Consider the following 21,844-nt stretch of genomic DNA (forward strand, 5'->3'; position numbering starts at 1 on the left):
TGGTATTTGTCTGCCTGGTGGTGGCTATTCTTCTTCCTTCTCTGTTTGGGTCATCGGGAAGCTCTCTAATGCTGAGGGAGAATGTTCCTGTGGCAAGAAGGTGGTTGAGTAGCATATTCATCTGCTGTTCATTGTTGATGATTTGAGACTACCATGAGGTTCTAGCATTGCTTGTGGTTCTGGCACGCTGGCTGCCATGTGTTCACAATGGTTGGTGTACCATTTTTGTAGCTGAAGTTAGAGACTCCTCAGACTCTTGATCCTTCTCTGGTACCACTTCCACCAGAGCTGCTATGGTAATTTCATGAGCGGTAGGTTGGTCTGGTCATTGGGGACTTTTCAGGACTGGGATGATGATGGACAAACCTGCTCTGTAAAGAGAAGAGAAATTGTAGGTGAAATCAGAGTCTGATTATTCTTTAGTGTTTGAGGGCTGTGCTCCTCTGGCTCAGTAAGAAGTCTCACAACATCAGGTTAAAGTCCAACAGGTTTATTTGGTAGCACAAGCCACAAGCTTTCGGAGCACTGCCCCTTCATCAGGTGAGTGGGAGTTCTGTTCACAAACAGGGCATATAAAGACAAACTCAATTTACAAGATAATGGTTGGAATGCGAGTCTTTACAGGTAATCAAGTCTTAAAGGTACAGACAATGTGAGTGGAGAGAGGGTTAAGCACAGGTTAAAGAGATGTGTATTGTCTCCAGTCAGGACAGTTAGTGAGATTTTGCAAGCCCAGGCAATTCGTGGGGGTTGCAGATAGTGTGACATGAACCCAAGATCCTGGTTGAGGCCGTCCTCATGTGTGCGGAACTTGGCTATCAGTTTTTGCTCAGCAACTCTGCATTGTCGTGTGTTGTGAAGGCCGCCTTGGAGAACGCTTACCCGAAGATCAGAGGCTGAATGCCCGTGACCGCTGAAGTGTTCCCCAACAGGAAGAGAACATAAGAACATAAGAAATAGGAGCAGGAGTAGGCCATCTGGCCCTTCGAGCCTGCCCCGCCATTCAACAAGATCATGGCTGATCTGAAGCGAATCAGTTCCACTTACCCGCCTGCTCCCCATATCCCCTAATTCCCTTATCGATCAGAAAACTATCTACCCGTGATTTAAACATATTCAACGAGGAAGCCTCCACCACTTCAATGGGCAGAGAATTCCAGAGATTCACTACCCTCTGAGAGAAGAAGTTCCCCCTCAACTCTGTTCTGAACCGGCCCCCCCTTATTTTCAGGCTCTAGTTCTGGTTTCCCTTCTAAGTGGAAAGAATCTCTCCACCTCTACCCTATCCAGCCCCTTCATTATCTTATATGTCTCCATAAGATCACCCCTCATCCTTCTAAACTCCAACGAGTACAGACCCAATCTGTTTAATCTCTCCTCATAAGCTACACCCCTCATCTCCGGTATCAACCTGGTGAACCTTCTCTGCACTCCCTCCAAGGCCAATATATCCTTTCGCAAATAAGGGGACCAAAACTTCACACAGTACTCCAGTTGCGGCCTCACCAGTGCCTTGTACAGTTGCAGCAAGACCTCCCTGCTTTTATATTCTATCCCCCTCACGATAAAGGCCAACATTCCACTCCTGGAACACTCCTGCCTGGTGATGAGCGGTGTTCATTCATCCATTGTCGGAGCGTCTGCATGGTCTCCTCAATGTACCATGCCTTGGGACAACCTCTGGCTGGCCAATGACAGTGGTAACTTTAACATCTTCTGCTATCTGGAGGAAATTTAGGGTCAGCAGTATCTCTGCTCAGAGGAGAGAAAGGCTGATTCCCAACAACACACAGCAGCTCAAAGATCTGTTTATTGCCATACCTCAGTGGTTCAAGGATCATGCCAATACTGAGAATCGGACTCGCCCTACTCCATACAATGGAGTATATATTGTTCGAATCTTAATGCCTTGGACTCATGGGTTCCTCGATGACAGGACTGTCACTCTGTTAGATGTCCATTTACCAGCTTGTCAGCATTCTGAAATGAAGAGCCACATTCTTTGATATTACGCAAGAAGCAATGGCTGTGTGTCTTCAGAGTTTTTGTTCTCGACCTCGTGCAGTACTTTTAAGATGTCTGTGTGGTCTGGGGTTTTGACTTGCACAGTTTAGTGAAGTGTCCGTCGGTTACAGTGAAAGCAATAGGGCAGTCATCACAGGACACTGATCTTTCCTGTGAGGCTGCTTCGCACCACAGTGCTCTGCAATGTTGCTCTGCTGGACGGTTCAGGAACTGCTTTCCTTGACTTGGATCTTGGTGCTATATCTTGGTGACCTGATCTGGTGGACAGAAGGTTGTTTTCTGCCCCAAGTAGTATTCTCTCCTTTTAGGATGGTCCTGTGTTGTTAACGTAGCTCAGCTAGTCCAACTAGACTGCCTTGTCCAGGGTAAGATCATCATTAGTTTGTAGGTCAGAGAGTGAAACATCTGCAACACCCACCTTGATTGTGTCTCGGATAGTTCAGATTTTAAATTATCATTTTCACATCAATCTATGTAGAGATTGTTTATGAAGGAATTGACAGGTTCCTTGCGTTTTTAGACTCTCTTATCAAATTTGGTTCTCTCCAGTATTTTATTGGATCTCAGGTTGAAATAAACATTGAGGCATTTTAAAATATCAAATTTAGCAGGTAACTCACTGAAAACTTGCGATGCAATTATGTCATTTACAATCGGCCCGATTGAGTAAAAAGGCGTGTTTAATTCTTCTGATTCTGATTTTCTTTTTTGGCCTGCAGCAATTTCCTCCAAAGACTCAAAACCTGCGACTAAAACATTATCACCACTCTCATCACTTGAGCTGCTGCTCATGTTGGCAGTTTTGTGTCTCTGTCTATATATGCTGTTTGTGAACCCATCTCCCCACTCACCAGACAAAGGAGCAGCGCTCCGAAAGCTCGTTGTTCCAAACAAACTTGTTGGACTTTAATCCGGTATTGTGAGACTTATTAATATACACCAGGTAGAGCAGGGGTCCTTATACTGGAGAACTCCACCATAAACTTCCCTCCAGTCTGAAAAACAATAGTTCACCATTACTCCCTATTTCCTGCCACTCGACCAATTTCATATCCACATTGTACTCTTCCTATTATTCCATGAGCTCTAACATTGCATGCAAGTCTGTTGTGTGACACTTTATTGAATGCCTTTTGAAAGTCCATGTACACTACATCAACAGCATTACCCTCATCAACCCTCTCTGTTACCTCTTCAAAAAACTCCAGCAAGGTAATTAAACACGATTTACCTTTAACAAATCTGTGTTGCCTTTCGTTAGGCAACTCAGATCTGCCCAAGTGACTATTAAGTTTATAACAAAATTATCATTTCTGGAAGCTTCCCCATCACCGAGGTTAAACTGACTAGCCTGTAGCTGCTGGGCTTATATTGCACTGTTTTCGGAACAGCATCACCTCCAAGTCGAACCCACTCACTCACCTACCCATTCAGTCACTAACATTCATTAATAGAATTGCCTTTAAATAACACGGCAGCTACTGTCATAAAAAGATGGTGTGTCCTCTGCACCCGCCCCCCCCCCCCCCCCCCGCCCTGCTCTGATTGAGTTTCCCAGGGACACTGCATTGCCTTGATCGGAAAATCCCAAAAGAAACACTCTGCAGCATCAGTTTTGGAGAGCTTTTGTGGATAGTAGCAATGCATCCAGAATTGCTGCTGCTCAGATGATTCAGGCCTATTTCCTTTCCTGGAAGAATAAACAGAAAATGAGCACGAGCCAGTTTGTCTACAAAGTCATTGCTTTATGGTGTAAAGTTACACAATACATATATACATATATTTATGCAAAGTTAGAATCTGTTGATCACATGATTTTGTTTTCAGTAGAAACCTGAAAATATTTTATACCTACACCTTTACTATAAAATGAAATTCATTATTTTTTGTACTTGGTGGTGGAGATGTTAAAAAAAAACACTCATTCATAATGGTAGCTTTCAAGCCAGTGATATGTAGTCAATAGTTCAGGTAATATTAGCCCTGCAAAAATGTTTCAAGTTGTATTCCAGGCAACAAAGTGGAGTGAATTTAACTAAGCAACATCGTGATGCTTTGGCGTTATTAACAAGATTTTAGCCTGTGCCTGGTCACTATTCCAACTACATAACCTGAAATTCACAGGAGATGCGAGAGTTTTGTATGGAGAAAAACATTTAAACATTTGTCTTTTAAAACAGGAGGTTTGAGTTGGTTTCAAATAAATTGTATAAAGTGCTTAATGACTATGTGCTTAACTTTTCTTTTTTCTTTGTTTCATTTTAATTCCCTTAACCTTCCCTCTCTTTTCAAACACAGATTTAGCCGTCACTAAAACACTATCACTACTCTCATCACTTGAGCTGCTGCTCATGTTGGCAGTTTTGTCTTTAGTTTTATCCATTCCATCTTTCCTCCGCTTTTCTGGAGTTTTTCTTTTCAAACTCATCACTGTGGGATATTGTTTCGACTTAACCTCAGAATCACCCGCTGCAGAGTCTTCAGACATTTTAGATAAATTTAAGGGTCCAATAAAACCTCCTCCAGAAGGTTGTTCTGGAGCTTTGTGTGTTTGCTCCCTTTTTCTGCCTTTGATTCCTGATGTTCCTTCCTGGTCCTTCTCTTCCACTGCTGAATTAATAGCCGCTTTTGTTATATCAGCAGTTTCTTGTGTCTCTGTTAAAGCTTCTTGTTCTTTCCTCAACATACAAGTAACAGCCCTGCGAAGCCTTTGGCTTTTTATCGCTTGCTTTTCGTGTTGTTCCATTCTGAAGAATGAATCAATTTGTAGCTGGGACTGCAAGAGAAATAAGAGTTCAGAACAAATCTATTTTAACAAGTGTCTTACTGAAAAATGTTTGAATACAATAAGAGAAGAAAAAGAATAAGCAAGAAGCTTAAGTTTCTAAAACAAGTCAAAATATAAACTTACAGGTACAAACGGCAGCATTTTCCCCCCTGGAGGTGAAACATTTGTACTTCAAATGAAACCCCCCTTGGAACCTAGCCGACAGTGAACATAACAGAGCCAACAGAGGCAAATTGGACTGCAGCACGAAACTTTACACTCACACCATTATTGCTGGGAGTCAGATGTATAGAATGGAATTGCAGAATGCTTACAAGCACAGAAGGAGGTCATTGAGCCTATCAGGTCTATGCTGGCTCTCTGTGAAGAGCTACCCTGTGTGATAGGAAAGTCCAAGAAGCCACACTGATTCACGAATGTCAAGGAACTAACCAGGCAGTACGGGGCTAACAAAACCACCTGGCTGACCTCCAGTATTTTGGAGGTGTGGATCAGGAAAGTAGACAAAGTAGTATCCGTGAAAGAAACAGATTGTCATCACTACAGACAAGTAGCCTCAAGTTTGTCAATCTGATAGTCACTGTTTTTTCTATTAGTGCCACAAATTTCTACATTTTAATTTTTAAAAAATAAATTCTTCAAATTGAATCCGATTACATATATATCTCATTATTTCTGTCACAGTGTAGGGGATCCAACATTTAAATCTCTCTAAATTATTTAAAAATATTAATAGACCTGGAAGGCAGCAGCATTTCTATTCCAATGTTTGCTCTTTGTGGGGAAGGTGCATACTGCAATTGTCTCCATTAAATATCTTCAAATCTATTTCATTTAGACATCATTAGGGAAAGGGTCTTATCTTTCAGCATTAGATCAGAAAGCAGAATCTAGCAGCACAGAATTGTGTTGTGACTCACTGTGACACCTCTACTTTCTCAGAAGGCTAAGGAAATTTGGCATGTCTGCATTCAGCATTTCTAATCTAATGCTGAAAGATAAGACTCTCACCAATTTTTATAGATGCACCATAGATAGCATTCTTTCCAATGTATCACAGCTTGGTGTGGCTCCTGCTCTAACCAAGACAGCAAGAAACTACAAAGGGTTGTGAACGAAGCCCAGATCATCATGCAAACCAGCCTTCCATCCACTTCCCTCTGCCTCGGAAAAGCAGCCAGCATAATTAAGGACCCCACACACCCTGGGCATATTCTCTTCCACCGTCTTTCATCCAGAAAAGGACACAAAAGTACCAACTGACTCAAGAACAGCTTCTTCTCCACTGCCATCAGACTTTTAAATGGACCTATCTTATATTAAGTTGATCTTTCTTTACGCTTTAGCTAAGACTATATTCTGCACCCTCTCCTTTCCTTCTCCTCTATGTACGCTATGAATGGTAGCTTTGTCTGTATAGCGCGCAAGAAACAATACTTTTCACTGTATCCCAATACGTGACCATAATAAATCAAATCAAACATGGTCCATTCTGACCTTCATTATAAACTTACTTTACTTATAGATGCTGTTTGAATGCTTAATGCTGTGTTCAATGTGACTCTCTACAACAGAATTCTTAGCACAGTTTAGTTAAGACATACCTGATGGTTATTAACTTGCTTCATTACAGGTAAAAGAACTTCATCAGTCTTCTTCCTGGTCCAGCCAAAACGATTTTCACAAAATTTGCCAAAAGTTAAAGATATATTTTACAAAGTGAAAAAAGATGAAAGATATACAAGTGAGGATCAAATCTTATATGTTTGGGCGAATGTGACAAATTATTAATATACGAGTAAACTAAAAAGAGTTGGTGGCTGTGATCTGTTTAATATTTCCCATATTTTCTCAGCCTAGAACCTTTTCCAGTGAAAGTGTGGTTGGCTATTCTGATACTGGCCAATTTGTGTTTGGGATTTGTCATGAACAGAATGTATTTGCTCTCTTAGTGTCCGTAATCAGTTTGTTTGGTATGGAAAGAGGTGCATCTTCTCTCACCCTTTACAGTGTATATTCCAATTAAATAACTCAACGGCAAGCTTTTGTGAGTTTAAAAATAAAGTTATTTATTCTTACACTTCAAATTAACGCAATGCTGCACGCTCAGTCTCATGCTCACGCTGCACACACAAAGACTGGATTCAGATAATGATATTATATTTTCACAGATAAATCAATTAAGTCTCTGAGTTATGATTTCTTGTCTCTCATGTGGCATGCCTGTGGCTTCTTGAATTAAGTCAATGATTTAAAGCTGCCAGTCTTCCCATATGGCATATCCTCCCCACTTGCCACAGATAAAATACCACTGGGGTGGAATGAGGATGTTAGGTGGTCATTAATTGACCACTTAAGGGCCTCAATTGTCAAAGGGAAGGTAGGTCACGGATAGGGTCAAGTGAGCTGCTTTATCCTGGACGGTGCTGAGCTTCTTGAGCGTTGTTGGAGCTGCACTTATTCAGGCAAGTGGAAAATATTGCATGCTCCTGATTTGTGCCTTGTAAATTTGGATAGGCTTTAAGGAGTCAAAAGGTGAGTCACTTGCCACAGAATTTCTAGCCTGCAAGCTGTTTTTGTAGCCACAGCATTTATATTGTTGATTTGGTTCAGTTTGTGGTCAATGGTAACCCCCAGGATGTTGATGGTGAGGGTTGAAGCAATGATAATGAATGTCAAGGTGAGATGGTTAGATTGTTTCTTGCTTGGGATGATCAGTGCTTGGCACTTGTGGCACAGATGTTACGTCAGCCCTACGCCTGAATGTTGTCCAGGTACTGCTGCATATGAACATGGATTGGTTCAGCATCTGAGGAGTTACACATGGTACTGAACACTGTACAATTATCAGCAAACATCCTCACTTCTGACCATATGATGGAAGGAAGGTCATTGACGAAGCAGCAGAAAATATTTGGACCTAGGACAATATCCTGAGTTATTCCTTCATCTATGCCCTGGGGCTGAGATGATTGACCTTCAACAACCACAACGATCTTCAACGTATTTGATATGACTCTAACTCATGAAGATTTTTCCTCTTGAATCCCATTGACTTCAGTTTTGCTAGGGCCCCTTGATGCCATATTTGGTCAAAGGCTGCCTTGATGTCTGTGACTCTCACCTCATCTCGTGGGTGATTCTCCCAAAAAAGTTAAGTGCCGAATTCGCGAGAAAAATAGTGTAAATCATGACAGTTTTTTCAGTGGGAGTTCACACTCGAATCTCCCCACCCTGTGCAATGCAGAGGTCACAATCGTGAATCTCATTAAAAGTTCGGGGTCTGACAGTTCCAGAGCTCTGTGCATGCACAGTGGCCCCGAACTGTCTGCCTGCAGTTTGCTGGCCAGCTCGATCGCTGGCCAGCCTGGGACCCATGGAAGGCAGCCCCTCCACCCCCCCCACGGCCCAATCGCGGCCCCCACAACCATTCCCAGGCCAGCCCTGACCCTCTCCTGTCCGAGAGCACCTCAATCTCCAGCCCTCCCCCCAACAATGATGACTCCCCCACCCCTGCAGACTCCCCCCACGAGAGGCAGAACCCTCACCCCGACAGCCCCCCCAAGGGAGGCAGAACCCCCTCCGATCGCTGGCGTCCCTCCAGCTCTGACTGATCCTGTGCAGAGTGGCAGCGGAACCCCCCACCTCCACCGATTGCCCCCAGCTGGCCCCGCCTCCTTGGCCACACCCCTTTCCACTGCCTCCTTTGGCCCCACCCCCTTGGCACTGCCACACATCCGGTGGGCAGTGTCAAGTGCCCCCCTGAGCATGGGCACTTTGCCCCTTGGGCAGTGCCAGGGGGCACAGGCTGGCACTGCCAGGGTGTCCATGCCCAGGGGACACTATCCCCCCCACCCGACCTCCTAGGGGCCCCCCGATTGCTCCTCTTCACTCCAGCGGGGTCTCCCGCTAGTTGTCCGAAACTGGGGAGCTACTCTAAACCCCGCCGGAGTGAATTTGTGCTGGCGGGGTGGGAGATGCTATCGGGCCCAGGGAGTTCAGTCCCAGGCCTGATAATTAATTTAAATCATATCAAAAATAGATTAAAATAATTTACCTGGTGTTCCCGCCAGTTTCCAGCGTGGTCCTGACCACGCCGGATTTCCATCGCTGGGAGATGCGTGCACGTCGGGAATGCATGGGCAAATCCCGTGAATTGGCTCACACGCGGATCTCCCGGCCTGACCTGCCAAAAAATTAGGTCGGAATGGGAGAATCGTCCCCTCTTGAGTTCAGTTCTTGTGTCTATGTTGGGACCAAGGCTGTAATGAGGTCTGGAGCTGAGAGGTCCTGGCAGAACCCAAACCAAGAGTGAATAGGGTATTGCTGTATAAGTGCTGCCTGATAGCACAGCTGATGACACATTCTATCATCACTTTGCTGATGATGACAGTAGGACAGTGGTGTAACAGTGCACGGAGTGGGAACCGAAGGTAATGCAGCTGATTCTCTGACCACTATTAGATGGATAAGAATAGAATCAAGATAGAGTCAGCCAGACAATGGGTGTCACTATATTGATATAAGAATGTCATTATATTCTTCACCATTCAGTTCTCTCAGGGGCATTTGAAAAACTCACTCAGGAACATACAATATATATAATATATTGCACAGTGTGAAATAGCAGATAGCTAATTGAACAAATATGGTCAATAAAATTATATTTATTCTATAAAAATAATAAAACCCTACTTTAGTATTATTACTTCTTTGTACAAAAGGATATTCTCTGATCTCGTCCAGGTCTGGCCTACCCCAGGACAGTGATACCTTAGATTCATCTACAACTGGTTTCAGATATTCCTCTGCCACTGCTGGATTTGGAAAACCAGGGTGAATGTCTAGATGTCGCAGTTTTTTCTTCACTTTAGTATCACTGGGATTGTCTCGCAGTTTTTTATTTTTCTGGGCTTCAGTCCACCAGTCTCTGAAAGACAACTCATTTATTAACTCTACGTTTAATGCTTCTTAATAAATGTAGCTTTTTCATGGAATTAGCACATAAAATCTAGAACATGTATTTGAAGATTTAACATATTTTCAACGCATGCAATATAAATATATTGTGTGTATAACCTCTCCTATCAAAACGAATCATTTTACACTTGTCTGCATAAAATTTAATCTGCCGTATGTCTGTCTATTTCACCAGCCTGTTTATGTCTTCCTGAAGTTTAACACTATCCTCCTCACATTTCACAATACTTCCAAATTTTATCATTCACAAATTTTGAAGTTGTGCCCTGAACATCCAAGTCTGGAGAGGTCTTGTGTAGCACAGTGGGTAGAATCCCTGCCCCTGAGCCAAAAGCTCCAGGTTCGAGTCCCACCTCAGGACTTGATGGCTAAGGAAAGTGCTTTCTACTGTGGCTGAACAGGTTGAATGTCAACTTGCAAATCCTTCCAACACATATTAATGGCATGTGGTAAGAACAAGAGAGATTCCTGGTCAGCCATGTGATGGAAATAAAGTGGGACCTCTACCATCTTTATCATTGGCTCCAACTACAACATGCAAGCAAAAGTGCATTTTGCCACAGCCAACTTGGACTCTCTAAATGAACTGTAATGTGTGACCACATCCAAGTCCAGACCATTAGTTTATACCAAAAAGAGCTGTGGCCCTAACACTAACCTCTGGGAAATCCTCTACAAACCTTTCTCCAGTCCAATAAACAACCATACACCAGTGTTTTCTGATTTCTGTCACTCAGCTAATTTTGCATCCCATGCTGCTTCTGATCCTGTTATTCCACAAGCTTAACTTTGCTCAGAAGCCTGTTATGTGGTACTTCATCAAGTCACTTTTGGAAATCCATGTATACCACATCAATTGCATTACCCTTATCCACGCTCTGTTAACTCATCAAAAAATTAAAGTGAGTAAAGTGACTATTAATACTGTCCTGGATTAGCATTTCTAAAAGCTTCCCCATCACCAAGGTAAACTGATCAACCTGTAGCTGCTGGGCTTATCCTTACACCCTTTCTTGAAGTGCAACATTTACAATTTTCCAGTCCTCTGGCACCACCCCTGTAATCGAAAGAGGATTGGAAAATTATGGTCAGTGCCTCTGTAATTTCCATCCTTATTTCTCTCAGTATTCTTTGATGTATCCCATTTGGTCCTGGCAATTTACTCAACATTTCAGTCTAGTCAGCCTATCTAATATGCCTCTTTATCATTTTTTAGCCCATCCAGTGTCTCAACCATCTCCTTTTTCACTCTGACTTAGCTGAATCTGCCTTTACCAAGGACACCACCCTTTCACTATTTATATACCAGGCATAGAAAATGTGTATTTTTTGTTCTGAGATATTGTAGGATTATTACAAAAAACATTGTATTTTTGAAATTCAAATTTCTAGTTCTATGCAGAACCCACTTTCAACTCTAAGCTTTCAAATCTAAATGGTCAGTTCTACTACAAAATCTAAATATGAAATCAGCATAGCATATGCAAGTCCTAACTAATTTATGTACTGCAGATGACAACTAATTGTAACAATTTCTATGCATTTACACAAGCTATCTTTAGAATACTACTGAAATAAACTGCTTTTAGTGAAGCTTGTCCTATTACAGTTGTCAGAAGGGAACTGTAGAATGCAATTTGTCATGAGGACTGGAGGATTAGGAACAATGTAATGATATTTTCTTCAGCCACTCGTTTATAAGATTAATATTCTGGAAAAACACATGCAAACTTTGGACAATTCAAGATCAGAATGCTATTGATATCTAGTGCATGACAAAGATAGCTGTTCAGCTGGTTCCACATCATTCCATTTCATGCATACTAAAAACTGCAGGTTACAATGATAAATATAGATATAGATAATCAAATGCATAATGAAGGTAACAATGCCAGTCTTGCAGTGACTGTGGGGATGTGGTTTGTAGATTGTAACTGGTCAGGGCTGAATAAATTTGGTGGCAATGTTAGCCTAGTCAATTGGAATTTCCTAAGTAACTTTAGAGAGCTCAAGAACAAATCTCACAGAGCTTAATTTGTTACTCACTTTCCTCATGAGATTAAAAATATCTCATAGTAAGTAAGGTAAATGTTATGTTGACAATGGAAGGAATGAATTGAAAGGGCCAAATGGCCTTATCATATTCACATTCCATCCCCGTACTGTTGACCAGAAAAGTCAACAGGATAGAAACTGTGATCAATCATAAGTATATTTTATCTTACCGAATATGAATAAGAGGTTCCAGTCCAGGTCCAAGGAATTCATTCAGGAGTTCCATTGCTGTTACATAACCCACACCAGGGATCCCCTCAGTGTAGTCACTGCCCATAAAATAGGCAAGATTTATCAGCTTTGTTCTATCAAGGCCTGAAACACAGAGACATTTGCCAAAATTGTTTCCACTGTTCCTGAAATACTGTATTAGTAACAAAGAAACGTTAGTCGTCTCGGCAGCTGTCTGAGACTAAAGCAGACAGTTTATAAGCTCAATGTTGTATTTGAATCTGAAAAGTACTCTTGTACAATTCTGAGATTTTTGTGCATCCTCTATTTTAATCAGTCTACCATTGGCGGCTGTGCTTTCAGCTTTATAGAGCTTAAAGCTCTGGATTTTATTCTTAAACCTCTCTGCCCCTCCACATCTCTCTCCTCTTTTAAGACGTTCTGTAAAGCTAACTCTTTAATCAAGCTTTTGGCCATCTGTTCTAATATATCCTGAGGTGGCTTGCTGTCAAATTATATTTGGTAATGCTTCTGAGAAGTGCCTTGAGATGTTTTATTACATTAAAGGTGGCACGTAAGTGCAATTGATTTTGTAGCTATGAACCTTGTGCAACACCTAAATATATTGAATAGTTTCAAAAAGATTTTAAAGTTAGCTGGGTTAACACTTTGCGGCATTTGTTTAATATATTGAGTCCTAATTCAGTATTTCATATTGCCAGCGTAATGCATCTTCACAGTAAGATAGCAGCCACAACGCTGTACCATGAAACAAATAACAATGCTGTTTTATTATTTCCCAGGGCTAAAACTCTTTGACAACAGCAATAAGACATGATAATTAGTTTGAATGAAAGGTCTTTTGCAGCTACCTTTTTGGATTCAGTGGATCACTAACTCTTGTGGATGTCACAACTCTTCTGTACCAAAGGAGACTTGCACTGCCCAATACCCATTTATAGCCATTTCCAGAACAATGATTGTCCCTTGTAACCTTGACAATTGTTCCTTTTGCATGGTCCCCCCATCGTATGTTTACAATATTTTTAAATATAGATCCAGCCGATTCCTGGTGAGATAAAGCTGGCTATTATTTATTAAATTGCTTCAAATGAATATTCAAAGCTTACTGGACTCACTAAATCCAATCAATACCACTCCATCATTGCTTATACTGTAACCTCTCTAGTCCAAAATGCACGGGAGCAAGCTATTCCCGGTTTCGGAATTTATTAGATTATAGAATGATGTCAGAATGCCTAGATGTAAATATAAAAAAACTGATGGTCTGTAAAACCTTAATAAAAATTGTTCACTTATCCATATACTATATTTTTCACATCTGCGTTCCGAGGTACAGTAGTGCTGAGTCTGAGAGTTGCTTGGGTCTGGTCAAAATAATTCTGGACAACTGGTATTTCTGAATAATTAATTTCCAGACCAGAGAGGTTACAGTATAAAACAAAAGTAATGAACATACGATGGGTCCCTGCAATGTGTTGCCATGCTACTTCGCTGCATTGTCCTACTGAACCTACTGAAAGATTGCCCTTGCAACTTTCTGTTCACAATCTATGTCTCTGTCCTTTTAATGCCTGTATTTGTTTTGTGTTCACAAGTCAAAAAGAGGGTCTAAAATTGACAAAGCAAATGATGAATGTTCATGATCCGGGACTTCCTAGCATAACGAATGAGTCTATCGATGCTGAGATAATGGACAGAATCATGTGCTCTTGCAGATGGCGAGCTTGGAGGTGGGAAGGGCATGTAATTAGGCAGGATAATGGTGTACCCAAACACCACAACCTTCCTTCCTCCACCCAAATTAAGTTCGGGGTGGGAAGTTCCATAGCTAACCTCCCTGTCCTGCTGTGTATTGAGGCTCTTAAGTGACCACTTAAGTGACAACTCTAGTAGCTGATATTCCTGCAACAGCCACTGCCTCGACTGTGGCGCTGCTGAGCATGAGGGCTGCCAGCCTCTTGGTAAGTGAGACTTTGTCCTCGGGGTCTTGATTCCAGAGGGTTACCCGCCAATGGTCCTGCCACTATCTGATTGGCTTGTAGTCTGGCGGGAGTACCTGAAAAGAGGCAGCGTGGGTCTTTTGCTGGCTCTCCCGTGGCAGACGAGACCCCCTCATACCTCAACAATATTCTGCCTGTTGTAATGAATTACTTGGTATTTTAAGTTTTTAAAGAAATAATGCACAGAATGTTACACTCCCCCAAGGTGGGTTCTGAGGCTTTTGGGGGCGGGGGGAGTAAAATGGAATTGATGGGATTTTCCGGGACATTGCCCGCCTAACCCAGATGCAATTTCACACTTGGGTGGGCAAGGCCTCGCATAGGAAACCCGCCCACTCACCTACTATGGGCCTTAAGTGGCTACTTAAGCCTTACGCTACTCAGCCTTAATCTTCAGCTGGTGGGAACAGGTCCAGGGAGAGTGGAAAATGGACATTCCTACATTTCCTTATGGGAAGGTGGGGGGATGTGGGGTCGCCTCACTCTGAAGGTCTCCTCAGAGTAGGGGCACCCCCCCCACCCCCTCCCTCCCTTCCAGGAGTTCCTACCCTCCCAAAGCCACGTTTGCCACCCTCCGCTGGGTTTCCCTCACCCTCCCACTGTAAGGCCATCCGGGACTTGATCCCAGGCACAGGACTGCAGTACCACTTCTGGCCACTGTGGCACTATGCCTGGCTGGGTTGAAGAGCAGCTCTCAGAGTCAGGACTTCCTTCCGAGGGCAGACGGAAGTCCCGCCAACTGCCAAACAATGTTCAACTGAGCGTTAAATTGCATCGGAGTGTGAAAGTCGGCGTCTGCCGTTAGGCGCTGATTCCCAGAGTGGCAACCGCCGATCGCTTGCCTTCCTCAAAGTTTTACCCAACATCTAAACACGGCTTCTTAACATTTTAATCACCTTTCTTCTCTTTTTTTGGAAAAACTGGATTGAACACACTTTGATCACAATCCTTCAACGTAACCATATTTCCTTAAACTCTTTGTGGAAACTTGAGTGACCATTTCAAAATGTGAGTGAACCAGGGGTTCAAAATCCCCAACTAAATTCAAGGAAAAGTAATATTTTGCTATTTTAGTAATATACACATCATTTGTTTGAACAGCAGATAAATGATTTCATGTCTATCGATTTTGATCAGGTTTATGTCACGTTGAAATATTGAACAAAGCAGTTTAATCTGAAGGCATTAAGGTATGAATGTTGCCCAGTGTGATTTCAACCCAGAAGTTCAATGTAAATTTGCAATGCAAATAAAATCATTGCTGAAAAAATCTCATTCTAATTTATCACTGCATATCCCTTATAAGAGATTTTGTAACTGAATGATTTATTAATCTTTCTAGATATCTGTCTTTTACAAGCACATATCCCAAAGCAACAAATAATGTAGCCATGTTTTCATTATAAACAAATGAAAATGACAGGCAAGAAAAGATGAATTGGTCCATTAATACTCCGCCACATTCATGTCATGACTTGATACTTCTTACCCCTCCCTCCCCCACCATCTGATGGAGACACAAAATCTGGAGGAAAATCAAAACAGAATCAGGAAAATTCCTCTCAGACTGCCTCAGGCAATCATTCTAAACCAGACCAAAAGCTTAATTTCAAATTTAATAATTTACAGAAATCTTTGCTTACCCAGTTGGTTATGAACATGGATGTACTGGTAATACTCCACGTACTTGTCTTGATTGAAGAAATTTTTGTACACGTGACGTGCTCCAAACAGCCATATATCACTGTCATCAGTGATAGTTCCACTGGTTTGATCGGTCAGATCCAGGTAAGCACACTGTGCTTCTGCCTCCGTGGGAGCAACAATATAAGGAATGCCAAAAAGTCGCAGCAACTCCTATAAACAGGATAAACCAAATTAGCAGTAAATATCAACTAATTCAAACTTTACAACTATAAAGGTAATAATCCAACTTTCTCCTCAGTCTAAAAAGGTTGAAAACACTCATCATAAAAATCTATACTACCACTGCTGGCTTTAGGCAGAGTTTACATTTAACTCATAAAACATGGGTCTGTTACTGGCAGTTGGAATTTCTAAGCTTCTTGGTGCAATGATGGTGACTGCTTCTAACATGGTGCATGAACAGCATTCAATGCTAATGCCGCGGTCCCAATCCAAAATGGGAAATCCTGCCCATTCACTTTGAATTAGATTCAGTTAGTACCACAGGTGCCCTGGTTGTAGGAGCAAGAGACTATAGCAGAAACTTAATTTTTGGTTGCATTTTGTTGTATTAATAATGGCGCAGCTGTGACTGCTTGCCGTAACTTCAGGATAAAACTAACAGCAGCTTCTGGCTTCTGAATTTGTACAGTTAAATGCAGAATTTGGAATTGACACGGTACAGATGAAAAACATCAGGAGTAATAGTTTTTAAACAGCAAATAAGGAATTATATATACTGCTGACCAACCTCACTGGCTTTGAAAACTTCAATTTAAAAGTGCAAGGTGATTAGGGAGTGTGACGATACTGTACCTTTAAGAAATGTATTTTAAACACGTTTCTCAGCAGGATACTTCTAGCAGTCCCTGGCATTTTATCAGAGCCATTTTGTCTACAACCGGTATCCTCTATTGTTACTGAAGCAGTATAATTGATGCTGTGTTTGTTTTAATCTAAACTAATGCAGTGTTCTGTTGTTTTAGGGTTCCCTTGGGATTGCAGAGTAGAGCTTGATTGGGATGATTGGCAGGTCAGGTCATATGACTGGAGATAGCTAGGCTTTCACAGAGAATTCTAGCTTAGTTGTTGTTTCAGATGCTGTTTGGAGTTGAGAGAGATTTTTGGGGTCGGACAGAGAGAGGACATGTCCCCTTTTCTTCGTGCTCTACCACTTTTCTTTTGGCTCACGTCCAACCCTTGTTGCTCCCTGTGATGCCTTGCCTTTATCTTCTGGCTTATTGTCTTCGAGAGAGAAAGAGAGAGAGCAGTGTCTCTTTTTTCCCCTCTCTGGAGTTGGAGATTCTGCTGTCCGAATGTTGCTGTTTTGGAAGCTGCAGAACAAGGTATTCTTTCCTGTCTCTGAAGTCTGAAGACTGGAGTCTGCTAGAGACTAGGTTTACTTATCTGTTTTGCTGTCTTGAGGAAATATCCTTCTCTGAAAATTGTTGTCCATAGATGTTAAAAGTTGGAAATCTAGTATCACGCGAGCATACTTGTTTTAGTGCTAACTAATTCTGAAGAAGGGTGTATGTCTATGGGGTATTGCTTTAAATTGGAACAACTGAGATAGCTAGCTGTTAAGAATTATACTGTGTCATGTTTAAGTCTTGTAAGTTGTAAAAGATATGCTAATTCTTTTCATTATATTCTAACTATGGTCCTAAATAAACTTTGTTTGGTAAAAGCTTCCTAGTGGGTCACTTGAATCATACCTGGTATGAAACACCTTATGCTCACCAATGCCAAAATCAAATGTAAAACTTAAGGTCCAGGCTAACTTCACAAAACACCCTGGAGTTTCTGGCCTGGGCCTTAATAGAAGGCAAATGGAATGTTGGCCAATACTGCAAGGAGAATGGAATATAAAAGTAGGGAAGTTTTCCTGCAGTTGTACATGGCATTGGTAGGACCACATCTGGAATACTGCATGCAGTTTTGGCTCCATATATGAAAAAATATATAATTGCGTTAGAAGCAGTTCAGAAAAGATTCACGTGATTTATTCCTGGGATGAGGAGCTTATCTTAAGAAAGGCTGTACAGGTTAGACCTATCCCCTTTGGAGTTCAGAAGAATGAGAGATTATCTTATTGAAACATATAAGACCCTGATCGGGTAGCCACCAGGAGGATGTTTCTACATGTGGGAGAGATTGGACCAGTGGACACAGTTTAAGAATATGAGATCTACCATTTAAGACAGAGGAGGAAAAATTCTCTCTCTCAAAGGGTCATTGGTATGTGGAATTCTCTTCCCTAGACAGCAGTGGAAGCTGGGTAATTGAATTAATTCAAGGCAGAGTTGGCCTGACTTTTGATAGACAAGGGCATCAAAGGGGCAGAAGGCAAAGTGGAGTTGAGAGCACAGCCAGATCAGCCATGATCTTATTGAATGGTAGAGCAGGCTCTGAGGGCTGAATGGCCTCCTCCTGCTCCTAAGTTGTTCCTAGATCTCAATCCTGAAAAGTAATATTGCAGACTTTTAAAGATGATTAATATACTTTAGATTCTGTTCCTCTATTTAATATTTCTTCCTCAATTCCATGTATTTGACTCAATCTTTATTTTGTTTCCAATACAGCGATTGAAATGCAATTTATATTTCCTGACTTTACTTCCAGCATGTCTCAGTGAGGATTCTTCAATCTGATGAGCAGCTCCCCTGCTCTTAGACACCACACTTTCCCTGGCAATTCAAACAAACACTAAAAGAGTGGAAACCTCAGCAGACAATCCCTCCAAAAGACACTGGGCAACTAAACGGAAGATGAAAGATAATTACAGCAAAGTCTCGGCCATTGTATTTCAGGAGATGGAGAAAGGCAGAGACTTCAATTAAACAGCAGAGAAGCAACCTAATATACAATTTGATTTTACTTGGCTCTACTAGTCTACAAAAGAAAACAGTCTATTTGAGCTCAAACATCTAGGTAACACTAGAAAAGCAACATCTGTTATTCAGTTTCTATATTAGCTTCATCACTAGCGCACCACAAGCTTATGGTTTTACCTGGCTGTCCAAGTACATCTGTCCTGTGACAGTTGCAGCAATACGTTCCTGTTGTTGCTTCCGAGACTGTAAGCCAGACTGCTCTACAAACAAGTTGTTTTCCAGGTCCTCTATTTCACCCTGTAACACATATGAAACATAAAAAAATGTTGTATGGAATCAAATGGTTGATTTGAGAATGGCAAATAATATATTGCTTCGATATTTTATTTTTTAAAAACACCTGCAGATAACACACTGTTTTTTGATAAGCAATGCAATAAGCACCTCGATTGAAAAATTTGATTTTTTCTCTCCGGCTTTTCTGATATCTCTGGGACATACATTGACTGTAGCAGAGAGCAGGCAGTGAACTGTTCTTAGGCCTCTAACACTGTTGCTTTAAAATCAACTGACTAGGAGAAAATTGTATTCAACATAGCTGCCCCTCTCAGATTCTCTGACAACTTGCAGGGAGGCTTGCTACCTCCGAGGAATAGTATATCAGAAACACAGTTTGGTTTAGGACAGGATCTCCATCTCACCATTACACGTCTTTTGTTACTTCATGTCAGCAGTATTTATCATGTGATCCTCCACACAACTTCAACCCATTTGAGCGACTGTTATGGACCTGGTCCAGGACTGTGTTTCTCAGCCCTGACTCTGATGCTATCCTCTGCTGCACCGAGTGGCTGAATACTCAAACAGCTGCATACAACATTTTAGGCCTATCAATCCATGATAACAGTGTAATCTCCAATGCATTGGTCACTCACATGGGCGTCAACAGTTTCCACAAACAGCACATTAATCTTTTACTGTATACAATGAATTTTCCTCATACACATTATTTTTGAGGAGGTGGGAGTAAATGTATACACTTTAGTCTAAATTTAGCTCTTACAACCTCTCTGTATTACCTATTACCTTCAACTAAGACAACAAGATGGCACCATAATAAAGTTATAAGTTCCCTTTAGCAAATCAGTCCATGGATCCTTGATTGCCAACAAATGATATCTGCAACTTGCATTGATACCGGCCTTTCTCAGTCTCTGGATGCGCTTTAAAGTGAATTGATTACTTTTGTAGTTTGGTCACTGTTGTAACGAAAAGCAGCAGCTAACTAGCACAAAGCACGATGCCACAAACAGTATTAAATTAGGTGACCGATCAAACTACTTTAGTGATGCTGGTTGATGGGTAAACGTTGGCCAAAACTCCTTTACTCTTCCTCAAACAATGCCATGGGGTCTTTTGTCCAGCTAAAGGACCTCAGTTTATTGACTCCAGTAAGTTTCTGAACGAATTGGAAACAAGAATATGAAGGTTGGTTCAACTTTACCAGATCCAGGTCATTCCAGTCATCTGTTGTGGCTTCTCCCACACGTGTTTGTTTGTGCTGGTCCACCTCCACTTGCATCCTCGGTTGGACATCTTCTTCCAAATGTTCATGGACAAAAGCCTCTGTTTGTTTTTCAGCAGCTGTCTGTATAATTTCTGAAGTAACTTCCACATTACCACCAGATGCTGGTGTGGGTTCAGTCGCAGGCGTCAAGGGAATGAAAATATCTGGAGGAAAGAGCTCATTGTGTGGGTCCGCTTTACTGGTGTCGATTACAACTTCAATGAAGCTACCTGAATGTTAAAACAAAGATAGTTAGAAATTGTGAGGTGAAATTGAAAAAAAAATCATGTCCCCAAGCCCAAAGAATTTCACAGACTGTATTCAAGCTCTTTTGAAAGAATTCACTGTACCTTATTATTTGCTACACTACAACTTAGGTACCTGTGGAACAGCAGAAACTGCAAATAACAGGGCAGGTTTTTTGTAATTCATCCCCTCCCCCGGCAGTCTTGATCTCCTGATCAACTGCTTGTTGAAATACTGGTAATAATATTTACCTTACCTACTATAAATAACCAATGTACCAAACTAAGTGATAGCACAGAGTTGCCATTAAGGATGCTAATGTTGCAAGTGGGAATGAGGTGCAGAGGAAGAGATGCTTCTTTTAAAAGAAACTTCAGGCTACTATTAATGGAATAAAAACAAGGGGTGGGATTCTCCCAAAAAAATTTTAAGTGTCAAATTCGTGTAAAAACTGGAGTAAATCCCACTGGTATTTTCAGCAGGATTTTCAAAACGAATCTTCCACTTTGCACTGCAATAGCGTGATTCATGTGAAAAATCACCGTGCATGCGCCAATCTGTCAGCACCGAGATCAGCGCACATGCAGTGGCCCTGCACTATCGGCCTCCCGATCGCTGGCCAGCCCCTCGATCCCCACATACTGGCTGTGCGAAAACCCCCACATCTTGATCGCTGGACCCCCCTCCCAGATAAGTCGGGGCCAGCCTCAACCCCCGTATATATCCCCCCCATCCATATTTTGAAATATTTTCCCAAATTTTTGACTGTCAGGTTTTTAGTTCCTGCCATTATAATTTTGACATTATCTTCCAAAGGGAATTCCTCTAATTCTGTGCAATGTTCAGATGAAAACAAGATTTAGTAATCTCTTTGAATCTTATTTCCAACCAAGTTCCACCACGGGAACAATTCTTCCAAGTTCATCACAGGACTCTGAACATTTGAGCATCAACAATCCAGTTACAGATCAGCGGAAGGCCAGGAAGGTGCTGCAGGCTCTCGAAGGACTGCAGGTCGGAAGGATGGTGGAGGGAGACCAGCAATCGAGGTAAGTTGGGGTTGTGCTCTGCCGAGGAGGGGCCTGCCTCACAGGGGGGTCCAATCCCGGGGGGGCAGGGGTGAGGTCTGCCGAGGGGGGCCTGCCTCCCAGGCGGGTCTGATCCGGGGGGCGGGGGTCTGGCGGGGTGGTTAGCGGGGAGGTCTGCGAAGGATGGTCGAGGAGGATGGTGACTTCACAAGGGCAGAGAGGGCTTCGGAGGTTCCCCTGTAGAATAGAAATCCGCTTCGGACTTTTATTCTGCAGGTCGCTAAAAGCGCGGATGTGGAACGGGCCAGAAGACCGTAGAGGGGGATTTGGCAGTAGAGTTGGGTGTGCGGTTCATTAAGTCGATTTAAATGCATGCTAATGCATTTAAATCATCGGGCCGCCCGATCTGCCTGAATCGGGTGTCGGTAAAGCCGCGATCT

At 42.1% G+C, this 21,844-nt stretch overlaps 1 protein-coding gene across 1 annotated transcript in view; it reads right to left on the reverse strand.

The window, feature by feature from the left end:
• Positions 1 to 3,749: 3,749 nt before the first annotated feature.
• ercc5 (excision repair cross-complementation group 5) overlaps positions 3,750 to 21,844 on the reverse strand; it is a 119,266-nt gene continuing 101,171 nt past the window's right edge. The window contains exons 19-25 of the mRNA XM_078221430.1: positions 20,068 to 20,360; positions 18,741 to 18,860; positions 15,687 to 15,900; positions 12,019 to 12,163; positions 9,544 to 9,743; positions 6,418 to 6,503; positions 3,750 to 4,801 (exon numbers count right to left, since the gene is read on the reverse strand). Coding sequence (XP_078077556.1) covers positions 4,259 to 4,801; positions 6,418 to 6,503; positions 9,544 to 9,743; positions 12,019 to 12,163; positions 15,687 to 15,900; positions 18,741 to 18,860; positions 20,068 to 20,360 — 1,601 coding nt within the window. The 3' untranslated portion in view covers positions 3,750 to 4,258. The remainder of the gene's footprint in view (positions 4,802 to 6,417; positions 6,504 to 9,543; positions 9,744 to 12,018; positions 12,164 to 15,686; positions 15,901 to 18,740; positions 18,861 to 20,067; positions 20,361 to 21,844) is intronic.

Source organism: Mustelus asterias, chromosome 10, assembly GCF_964213995.1.
Source record: "Mustelus asterias chromosome 10, sMusAst1.hap1.1, whole genome shotgun sequence".
In the NCBI taxonomy this organism is placed as follows: Eukaryota; Metazoa; Chordata; class Chondrichthyes; order Carcharhiniformes; family Triakidae; genus Mustelus; species Mustelus asterias.